Raw genomic sequence first — 12,366 nt, forward strand, 5'->3', positions numbered from 1 at the left:
AAAAAAAAGAACAGACATTTATTTCTTACAGTTCTTTTTTTTTTTTTTGTTTTTTTTTTGTCTTTTTTACTGACTGGCAATGGGATCGCAACCCTTGGTGTCCCTCCCGCGCCTCGCTCAGCCAGTGAGTGGGAACCGGTCCGCATGTGGGATCCGAACCCTCGGGCGGGAGCGCCGCCGTGCTTCCCAAGCGGCGCACTCATCCAGTGTGCCACTGGGCCGGCCCCTATTTCTTACAGTTCTAAAGGCTGGGAAGTCCAAAACCAAGGTGCTGGCAGGTTTGGTGTTTGGTGAGGGGCTGGTCTCTGCTTCCAAGAGGGGAGGAATGCTGTGGGACTTAAAGAGGGGCAAAAAGAGCCTAAAGCTAGCTCCCTCCAGCCCTTTTATAAGGTACTAATCCATTCATGAGGTCAGAGCCCTTGTGATTTAGTCACTTCCCAAAAGGTCTTAACCCTTATGCCACCACAAAGGAGATTAAATTTCAACATGAATTTTGTAGGGGGCTCATTCAAACCATAGCAGCTTCCATCCTGGAGATGTAAGTTCTTTTTTCCTCTACTGATAATTGACAGACGTACCATCTTTCATCTGCCTTTTGGCGTCCTGGGTGTGACTGAGCCATTGGCATCTTTGCGTGTGCCACCCCTGGCCTCATTTTCAGAAACTGGAATTCTCTGGCACTGCTCCATAGCCACATACCACCTTCTTCTCACCTCTCTCATTGTTTGTTCTGCTGTTTCTAGTTCTTTCTCTTGGTGCTGGGGAAAAAGGAATTCAGCTTGAACCTTCTTTATTTGCAGGTCTCCACTATTAGTCTTGCTGTAGTCTGTTAGTACTTTGGTCCTTTGAAAAGAGGTCTTTTAAAGCCCCCATCTTCTCAGTTCCCACCCAAAATGAAGCCAATATCATCTTATGTCTGGATTATTCTACTTTTAAGCCAGATGTATTCATTTTACTCTTTATACTAATTCATCCTAGATGTCAGTGTCATATATGTTTTCCTAAGCATCTTGTTTAATTTTTCACTAGCATGACAGGATAAATTAACTGTTAGTCCTTATATCATTAGCATTGTTTCACCTGCAATTTTTGATTAATCCTAAACCAACCAATTTAAGCAGAAGTGGTTTATTACTGTGCATCACAAAAAGTCCTGAAGTAGGACAACTCCAAGGTGGACTAAGAGATTGACTTAGTGAATTGCCAAGGGCTCATCTCTCTGCTGCTCTGAGTCTGTCAGCATTACTCAGGCCACCTCCCCTCGTGGTTATCACATGGCTGTAATGGTTCCACCCCACACATGCATATAAATCAGTTGCCACTAAAATAAGAAGGGCTGTTTCTTCCCACATGACTCTTTCTATCAGGTAGTGTATTAGTCCATTTCTGTTGCTTATAACAGTACCTGAAACTGGGTAATTTATAAAGAATGGAGGTTCATCTGGCTTATGATTCTGGGACAGCTGCATCTGGCATGGGCCTCAGGCTGCCTCTACTTATAGTGGAAAACAGCAGGCAGCCAGCAGGTGCAAGATCACATGGTGAGGGGAAGCAAGAGAGAGAGTGGGGGGTGCCAGGGTCCTTTAAGCAACCGGCTCTTGTAGGAACTAATTGAGTGAGAACTCACTCATCACCCCCACCCCCAGGGCATTCATTTATTCATGAGGGATCTGCCCCTATGACCCAAACGCTCCCAGCATTGTCAAGTTGGGGATCAGATTTTGACATGAGCTTTTGGGGGACAATATATCCAAACTCTATCATTCCACTGCTGGCCCCCCAAAACTCATGTCTCTGTAACATACAAAATATAATCATTCCATCCTAATAGTCCCAAAAGTCTTAGCTTGTTTCAGCAACTTAAAATTCCATAGTCCGAAGTCTCATCTGAGACCAAAGGCAAAACTTCCTCTAGCTTTGAACCTGTAAAAATTAAACACAGATTATCTACTTCCAAGATACAGTGGTGGAACAGACCTTGGGTACACATTCCCATTTCAAAAGGGAGGAATAGGCCACAAGAAAGGTCCCAAACAAGTCCAAAACACAGCAGGGCAGATGTTAAATCTTAAAGCTCCAAAATAAGCTTCTTTGACTCCAAGTCCTGCATCCTGAGCACAGTGGAAGGTTTGGGCCCCCGAAGCCTTGTGCAGCCCCACCCCCTTGGCTCTGCCAGGTGCAGCCCACTCTTGCACTGGTGCCTGTGGCTTTTCCAGGCAGGCATTGCACATTGCTGGTGGCCCTACAGTTCTGGGGTCCTGGTGGCGGCCCTGTTCCCTTAGCTCCACTAGACATTGCCCTGGTGGGGGCTCTCTGTGTTGGGTCTGACCCCACATTTCTGCTCTTCATTGCTCTAGTAGATGGCCTTTGCTTGGCTCTACCCCTGCAGCAGGTCTCTACCTGGGCCACCAGGCTTTTCAATACATCCTCTGAAATCTGTGAAGAGGCTGCCATGCCTCCACTGCTCTCATCTTCTCCTGGCCTGCAGACTTAACACTATGTAGATGCCACCAAGGTTTCCATGTTGTGCTCTCCAGAGCTGCTGCAGGAACCACACTGGGGTCCACTTGAGGCAGCGTTGCTTCGCCTAGAGCAGCCAGGATGCAGAAAGCAGTGCCCCAAGCAGTGCAGGGCTGCAGTTCCCCTGGTCTGTCCTCCAGAATAACTCAGTCCTCCTTGGCCTCTAGGCCTGTAACAGGAGGGCGCCCTTCCAGACTTTTGAAATGCCTTCAGGGCCTTCCTCCCGCTGTCTTGGCTGTTAGCACCTGGCTGCCTCATAGCCATGCTAATGTCTTTAGCAGTCAGCCCCTCTACTGCACCTTTGCATTCTTCTCCTTCAAATGCTTTCTCATCCTCCACCATATGGCCTGGCAGCAAATTTTCCAGATCTTTATGCTCTGCTTTCCTTCTAATTATAAATTCTGGCATTATATCATGCCTTCGCTACCATAACTGAGCATAGGCTATTGCAAGTAGCCATGCAGCTGTCTGAATGCTTTGCTGTTTGGAAATTCTTCTGCCAAACATTCTTGTTCACAACTCTTAAGTTCCACTTTCTACAAAGTTCTAGGGCATGGACACAATGCAGCCAAGTTCCTTGCTATGGTATAGCAAGGGTGATCTTTTGTCTAATTCCCCATAAGTTCCTTATTTGTATCTGAGACCTTATCATCACCATGGCTGTTACTGTCCACATTTCTGTCAGCATTCTGGTCACAACCATTTAACTAATCTCTAAGAAGTTCCAAACTTTCCCTTATCTTTTTGCCTTCTGAGTCCTCCAAACTCCTCCAACCCTCACCCATTACCCAGTTCCAGAGCTGCTTCCACATTTTCAGGTATCTGTATGGCAACACCCCACTATTACTACCAATTTTCTGTATTAGTCCATTTCTGATGCTTAGAATACCTGAAGCTGGGTAATTTATAAAGAACAGGTTTATTTGGCTTACAATTCTGGGACAGCTGTATCTGGCATGGGCCTCAGGCTGCTTCTACTCATGGCAGAAAATGGCAGGCAGCCAGGGGGTGCAAGATCACATGGTGAGAGGAAGTGAGAGAGAGGAAGTGCCAGGGGTTCTTTAAACAACTAGCTCTCGTGGGAACTAATAGAGCTGAGAACTCACTCACTACCCCCAACCCCAGGGCATTAATCTATTCATGAGGGATCTGCCCCCATGATCCAAAGTACTCCCAACATTGCCAAATTGGGGATCAGCTTTTGACATGAGCTTTGGGGGGACAACACGTCCAAACTCTATCAGGTGGTAAAACTTATCCCAGGAAGCCCTCAGCAGACTTATGTCCTATCAGCTGCATTTTTATCACGTCCAAAGACTACTCCCAACATTGCCAAATTGGGGATCAGCTTTTGACATGAGCTTTGGGGGGACAACACATCCAAACTCTATCAGGTGGTAAAACCTATCCCAGGAAGCCCTCAGCAGACTTATGTCCTATCAGCTGCATTTTTATCACGTCCAAAGAAAATTCTGGCATGGGAAAAGGGACTATCACTGTTGGCTCAGATAAATTGTGCTTCACCTTTTGGAGGTGGGGGTGGGAATAGGGATGGGTCCTCATTTCCCTGACTGAAGCCCATGGCTGTAAGGATGGGGATGGGGATGGGGACAAAGTCAGGTTTCTGCCCTCCAGGAAAAGGGCAGAAGAACCGCTGGGCAGGCAGCACTATCTGCCTCGTCTCTTTCCTTGGCTAGGCAGCACCCAGTCACACCCTTCTCTCCTTAGCCATCCATCTTCAAAAATATTCTGCAACCCATGTCTTCATTTTTGCACCACATTAATGCAAGTCTAGGATCCTCCTTCTAGTCAGACCTGGTAGTAGTCCTGTAATTAAAGATAAATTATCCATATACACCATCCAAATACAGAGTGGTAGAGAGAAGTCCCAAGTGGGTTCAACAGGAACCCCCTTTCCATGAGCACAGCAGCAGTGAGCACCACTGAGTAGCCAGTGTTTCACAGCATGTTGAAACCCTGGTCAGGTGGGCTTTGCCAGGAATTCCTTCTGCATCAGTGAAGTAAGCTGCCTGGTGAGACCTTGTTTCTGCTCCTTGGGTGCAATTTCATGTTCCATTGTCTTCTGTGGTTGAAGTTGAGGTGGTCATTGGGGAGGATGCTTTTCTGTAGCTTCAGAATCTCAATTGTGTTGTTGCAAGTTTGGGTTCCTATAGATTGCCTTCAGAAAGTAGCCAGTAATCATGTTTAATATTGTCTTTAATCATGTTTAAATAGTCTTTAAGTTTAAGAATTCCTGTCTTCTAGTCACTGGCTTTGGTATTCTTTCCTGATTTCTTGAATTCTTTGAACTCTCCCTGCAGTACCAACCATAATCTTATTTTTGCTGTTATTAATGCAGAAAGAATGTTCAACAGGAGATGCGTTAGTTTTTTTAGAAATCAGGTGATGGAAGTCAGAGATGTGGGAACCAAGCAACAATAAGGAATGAATGTGGTACCAGCAACAGAAGGATTGGGAGGCTAAAATATTGTTTGGTGGTTAGGACAGCTTCAGTATCCATGAATTCCTCAAGTCCACAGGGATAATAGGGACAGCCAAACAGGAGAAAATCTGATTCTAAGGCAAAGATTATTCAGCAGCCTATTTTCTTCTTGATGGAGACATTTTTGACTATAGGACCATGTAACAGTCTCATATAGGAGTATAACACTCCTTCCCAAGTCATTACGATAGTCAGAGTGCCAATGTTCATTTCTCAGTGCATCCAGGTGAAGATATTGCCCCAGTTGGGAATTGATGTTTGAGAAATATAATTTGGTGGTTGTGTATAAAATGATTAAGAGGAATCAGAGTTAGGTAGGAAAACTACTTATAATTTTATCACAGTTAACCTGGAATAAGGTGTTAGGATTCTCTGATCAGCTATCTCCAAACCTGAATTGCCACTGTGGTTTTTTTTGTTTGTTTTTTCTTATTTTTTTTTGTTTTACTACCGTGTTTTTTAATATCCTGTTCTGTTCATTTCCCTGGTCAGCGTATTTGTGGCATCTTGACTGAATCAACGTATTCTTTGTTCTGTTCAAGCTCCGAACATTTGCTGTTGTGCCTGAGGACTTGATCCTGTGTTTTATTCCCTGTCTACTTTGTATTTTTTTTTTGTTTGTTTTTATGTTAAAACAGCAGTCTGCTCATCCTGCACCCTCTTTTTCATTTCCCCCAGAGAGAACTCTTTCTTATGGTATTTGCCTCCGCATTTTAAATAACTAGTGTATTATATTGCACTTTGACTTTTTCTCCCTAATGATTACTCAGTATGGAAGGGCGATTTAATTCTCTTTCAAGCTTCTCCCCCATGCCTCCTCACCATATACACACTGTTTCTTCCCAGGCCTCCATCATTGTAAGACAGTTATTTCATATTTTTGGTTAGATCAGTCTTCAGTTTTTACATTATTGTGACTATGTAATTTCTATTTGTGGATAAATCATTTAAGTATACAATGAACCATTTTTGTTTATAAATTTTTATTTTTTCTGGAGTTATTTACTGTTTAATAACCTGTTATTGTTATTAATGTGTTTATCATTAATTTAACCCCATACTTGCCTTCTGATGTCTAAATATTCTTTTGATATAGTCAGCCAAATTAACAGTTCTATTCATTTCACCTTCCTGGTGACATCACTCCCAGGTCCTTCTGACATGCTCCAGTGTAGCTTAGTTTTTCTCAAGGCCTGCTGTACAGTTTTTATTCTGGGATCTTCTTTCTGATTTTATTTTCTATATCCTCTGTCATCTTTTTTTCTGGGTTTATTTTGTTGGAGCACCTCCTCCAGTAGCTACCTGTGAAAGGGTACATGTGATATAAGTTTTGAGAACTGTGCATCTGAAAGTGTTCTTACTTTACTCATTGCTCTATTTTCTGTCTTCTAGTGTTGCTAACATGAAGTCTGATGCCATTCTAATTTTGGGTCCATTATATGAAACATTGTATTTTTGGTTCCTCTGGAAGCTTTTAAGAGCTGCTTCTTGTCCTTAAGTGTTCTGAATAATGTTCTTTGTGATGTTTTTTTTGAGTCTGTTTTTATCCATTTGTCTAGGTGTTTAGTGGGAAATTATTCCCAAGAGGACTAGGAACTAATCTGCAGTGTTCTCTGCTATTTCTCTAGAGGTTAACACAGTGTTTGTCACATAATAGGTATTCACTAATTATTTGTTGAATGAATCTAATGTTTAGAGATCCCGTACAATCTGTTTATATTATTCTCTTTGTTCCTTGTGCCTATTTTTATTTTTTAGCCATTATACAAAGTTTTTAAAACTCAAAACCATCTTTATTTATTGTCAGTTACCTATACCTATCTTCAGTTTTTGTTTTGCTTTGTTTTCCCCAGTGCCCAGTAGTTTGGGTGCATTTACACTTGAGAGTATATTTAAATTCAGATCTGATATCTGAAACTAAAAGAAAAACCTAATGACATTGTATTTTTAAGGCAATTTTATACCATACTAGGATCATGTTACAATTATAATATATGACTAATTGTTTTCATTTCTAGACAAAGTCTGGGAAATTGATGATCATATGGAATGGCATCAGGAAAATCAAGGCAAGCCAGGAAGCATAGCAAAAAGCTTTGAATGCACTGAACTTGGAACACTATGTCTTCTTAGTACAAATTATGTTTCTTCAAGACAAAACCCACATAAATGCGGCATGCATAGAAAGAGTTTGAAATATAATACAGATCTTACTAGTAATTATGCTGGAAAGAATACTAATGGGTTTCATGTACATGAGGAATCATTCCTCCATTCTAAACATGAGCAGACTGTTATTGGAATAAACCACTATGAAATTAATGAATCTGGAAAAACTGTCAACAAGAAGTCACAACTAATGTGCGAACAAATGCATACGGGAGAAAAACCCTTTGAATGCAGTTACTGTGAGAAAGCCTTCAGCAGCAAGTCATATCTTGTAGTCCATCAACAAACTCATGCAGAAGAGAAGCCCTATGAATGCAATGAATGTGGGAAAGACTTCAGCAGTAAATCATACCTTGTGGTACATCAGAGAACTCATACAGGAGAGAAACTACATCAGTGCAAGGAATGTGGGAAAACATTTGGTTTCAATTCACAACTTGTTATACATCAAAGAATTCATACAGGTGAGAATCCCTACGAATGCTGTGAATGTGGGAAAGTCTTCAGTAGGAGAGACCAGCTTGGTTCACACCGGAGAATTCATTCAGGACAGAAACCCTATGGGTGTAATGAATGTGGGAAAGCTTTTAGTTTGAAGTCGCAGCTCATTATACATCAAAGAATTCATACAGGAGAGAAACCATATGAATGCAGTGAATGTCAAAAAGCCTTTAATACAAAGTCAAACCTTATGGTACATCAGAGAACCCACACAGGAGAGAAACCCTATGTTTGTAGTGAATGTGGGAAAGCCTTTACATTCAAGTCACAACTCATTGTACATCAGGGAGCTCACACTGGAGTAAAACCCTATGGATGCAGTCAGTGTGGAAAAGCCTTTAGTTTAAAGTCACAGCTCATTGTACATCAGAGAAGTCACACCGGAATGAGACCTTATGTATGTGATGAATGTGGCAAAGCTTTCAGGAGCAAGTCTTACCTCATTATACACATGCGAGCTCATACAGGAGAGAAACTTCATGAATGCTGTGATTGTGGGAAAGCCTTTAGTTTCAATTCACAACTTATTGTGCATCAGAGGATTCACACAGGAGAGAGCCCCTATGAATGTCATGAATGTGGGAAAGCCTTCAGTCGGAAATACCAGCTCATTTCACACCAGAGAACTCATGCAGGGGAAAAGCCCTATGCATGCAGTGACTGTGGAAAAGCTTTTGGTTTGAAGTCACAGCTTATTATACATCAGAGAACTCATACAGGAGAGAAACCATTTGAATGCAGTGAATGTTGCAAAGCCTTTAATACAAAGTCAAATCTTATTGTACATCAGAGAACCCATACAGGAGAGAAACCCTATGGTTGTAGTGAATGTGGAAAAGCCTTTACATTCAAATCACAGCTCATGGTACATCTGGGAGTTCACACTGGAATAAAACCCTATGGATGCAGTCAGTGTGGAAAAGCCTTTAGTTTGAAGTCTCAGCTCATTGTACATCAGAGAAGTCACACAGGAGTAAAACCATATGGATGCAGTGAGTGTGGGAAGGCCTTCAGGAGCAAGTCATACCTCATTATACACATGAGAACGCATACAGGAGAGAAACCACATGAATGCCGTGAATGTGGGAAATCCTTCAGTTTCAATTCACAACTAATTGTGCATCAGAGGATTCACACTGGAGAAAACCCCTATGAGTGCAGTGAATGTCGTAAAGCCTTTAATAGGAAAGACCAGCTTATTTCACATCAGCGAACACATGCTGGGGAAAAACCTTATGGGTGCAGCGAATGTGGGAAAGCTTTTAGCAGCAAGTCATATCTCATTATACACATGAGAACTCATTCAGAAGAGAAACCATATGAATGTACCCAATGTGGGAAAGCCTTTATTTGGAAGTCACTACTCATTGTACATGAACGAACTCATGCGGGGGGAAACCCTTACAAATGTAGTCAGTGTGAGAAATCCTTCAGTGGGAAATTACGGCTCATTGTACATCAGAGAATGCACACAAGAGAGAAGCCCTATGGGTGCAGTGAATGTGAAAAAGCCTTCTTTAGGAAATCTCAGCTCATTGTACATCAGAGAATTCATTCAGGAGAGAAACCCTATGCATGCAATGAATGTGGAAAAAACTTCTCTCAAAAATCAATTCTCAGTGCACATCAGAGGACACATACAGGAGAGAAGCCCTGTAAATGCACTGAATGTGGGAAGGCCTTTTGTTGGAAGTCACAGCTCATTATGCATCAGAGAACTCACATAGATGAGAAACATATTGATGAATTAAATGTGAGGAACTTTCTCTCAAAAGTCCATTCACAGGAGATAACAACAAAGTCGTTTAGAAGTGAAACTTTGTAAATAGAATTATCTCCTTGAACACCAGAAAACTTGTAGTGAATGGAAACCTTATGAATGCACAGCAAATGCAAGGGCCTCCACAGAAAGCTGGGTTTTATATGCAAAACACAAACAAACAAAAACCACAGGAAATGATTAGTTTAGCAAATCTTGTAAAAGTTTTCAGGGGCTGGCTCGTTAGCTCAGGTGGTTAAAGCCCAGTGTTATAGCACTAAGGTCAAGGGTTTGGATCCCTGCACTGACCAGTCATGACAAAAAAAAAAAAAAGGCTCGTTAGCTCAGGGGGTTAAAGCCCAGTGTTATAACACTAAGGTCAAGGGTTTGGATCCCTGCACTGACCAGTCATGAAAAAAAAAAAAAAAAAAAAAAAGTTTTCAGCAGCAAGTCATACCTTTTAAAACAGCTTATACAAGTGAAAAACCATATGAACCAAATGAATATTGGAAGTAATTTTATTAACATAAAATTCACATTGAGGAAACTCCGTGAATTAAATAAATATGGGATAGGCTCCTTTGAAATTCATAGTTTATTAAACATAAGGATTTTAATGAGAAATTGTAGAACTAATGAATGGCAGAATTATTAAAATTACATTTTAGGTTTCAGAAAGCTTATACCATGGAGTAACCATGCTATAAATTAGGGGAGTTCATCTAGGGATGACAAGCCTCTAGTAAAAAAATAATGTAGGATTGAATATGTATGATTGTACCAAATGAAATAAAGCCTCAGTAAAAAGGTTAACCTCACTGTATATCAGATTCATTTTAAAAATACCTATAATTTTAATTAATTTGGAAAAATAATTTTCCTTTAGAAATTATATTAAGTGAAATTATGTTCCAAATATTCTAATCTTTTAGGAAAAGATTGGAGATGATAGTCAACTATAAATGGTAATAGAATGTAATGATTTTTTTAGTGTGTGAACAAATGTAATAGGATAACAACAAGAAATATATTCTGAGACCTACAAGGGTATTTAGATATCTTCCTGTATGTACTGCATAACATGAATTTTGCATAGTTTGAGATTTTATTTGTGAGTGCCATGTATGAAATGTAAATTAAATAGATACAGTATCTCCCCGGGATTTCTACTCCGCATACCAGCATTGTTTCTGTGCTTCTTAACAAATACAACTTGTTACTAGTTGATATTGCTAATTAAAAACACAATTCAATGCTACAGACATTTTTTTTTACTATTTTCTATTTGTAAACAGTTCTGGCAGCTACCTTTATAGTCTCAGAAAACAATATAGTGCACATTTTATGTGTTTGTGTAGCCTGGAGTCTATTCTACCCTCACTGGTTAGAACATCTTGATTTCCTTTCAGAGAAATAATCCTCCACAGTGTATGCAGTCATGATAGGACCACTATTCATGATGCCCTCCCAAGGATTTGGCATGATCACCAAGGTTGGCTGAGGTGCTCAGAACTTCAAATTTGTGATGGACTTCTCAAGCACAGCAAAGCAAACAGCTTTTGTTCTATGGTAGCATCTTGATGTGATTATTAGTTCTTTCTGTATGGATTTCCCAGAATAGCTATAGTCATTGTCATTTTCTTAACCTAGTTCACTTGTCTCTCTTTTAATTTGAGCTATTTGTAACCCTTTTAATACATTCTTGTTTGATTAAGTTAGCTGTTACATGTTTCTATTGCTAACAGCTTAATAACTCAGACTGCTCAGAAATGGGTGCTAGAGAGAGCAAGGTGTAGATAGAAGCTTGCAAGGATTTGTGGATATTTGGAAATGTTTCCAAAGACAGGATGGAAGACTTTCAAGTCCCTATTTATATTCTGTGACAGGAGATTGACCCATGATATGAAGTCGTGAACTCATTGTTAGAATCATGTGCTCACTGAGGTTCTGTGGAAATGGAATAGTTGCTTTTGGAAAATTTCAAATATGAGTTCTTGACTATGGTCAAGAGGTGACTGCCTTTGATGGTCATGGATAACTCGAGAATAATGGGCTTAAAACCTCAATTCAAGATGGCATGTCAAGCTAGTGGACTTTAAGTGATATTGCTGAAATGTTTATATGTGGCTGTAGAGTCAGGGTGATAAAAAATCATTCTGGCAGTTGCTTACTCACAAAGTCAGTTTTCTTTACAACCTCATCAGATTTCTTATGTGAATGGGCATTAATCTGGCAGGAGTGGGACCCTGGCAATTAGGGCTATCTTGGAGGAATATGAGGATTCAACACTGCAGGTATATTTGAAACACCTTCCACTTGTATTTTATTTGAGGAGGGAATACTATCTCTTATCCAAAGAAACTGTTTCTTCCTTAAGGGGAGAAATTTAATGATTTTTGAATGCCTAATCCTTATTGTGTTTTGCTCATTATACAGAATATAATCTCAAGATACCCGGGGTGAAGAATGGTGATTCACAGAAGGGAAGAGAAAGCTTTCATAAAGAAAGAATTTCAGATATTTTCTAAAGTATATCCCCTAAATCTTGGAAATATTGTAAAAGTATTTTGTCATTGATGTATCAAGGAAGATAGAATAAACTCATAAGAGAAAGTCTATATTCAGTTTACTGCCCAAGGTTAGATTTTAGTGTGCTGTGTTATCTGATGGAAGTCCACATGCAACTTTGCCCAACAAAAGTGAGAAATGTTGAAATAATGTCAAGGGTAGCAATCAGATACAATAGGAAAGAATAATGCTGGATTAGGCCCTAATCTTAAATGAAAAAAAATTATCAAATAAATGAAACTTAACAGAAATGAATCAGTCTTCAACCAGTAAACAAAATAGATAAAAAAATATCAAATAAATGAAACTTAACAGAAATGAATCAGTCTTCAACCAGTAAACAAAA

General features: G+C 40.2%; 1 protein-coding gene across 1 annotated transcript in view; it reads left to right on the top strand.

Moving 5' to 3' along the window:
* Positions 1-9,763, top strand: part of ZNF268 (zinc finger protein 268) — a 19,246-nt gene extending 9,483 nt beyond the window's left edge. Inside the window, exon 5 of the mRNA XM_008566195.1 lies at positions 7,042-9,763. Coding sequence (XP_008564417.1) covers positions 7,042-9,518 — 2,477 coding nt within the window. The 3' untranslated portion in view covers positions 9,519-9,763. The remainder of the gene's footprint in view (positions 1-7,041) is intronic.
* Positions 9,764-12,366: the final 2,603 nt, after the last annotated feature.

Source organism: Galeopterus variegatus, unplaced genomic scaffold, assembly GCF_000696425.1.
Source record: "Galeopterus variegatus unplaced genomic scaffold, G_variegatus-3.0.2 Scaffold228, whole genome shotgun sequence".
Taxonomy (NCBI): Eukaryota; Metazoa; Chordata; class Mammalia; order Dermoptera; family Cynocephalidae; genus Galeopterus; species Galeopterus variegatus.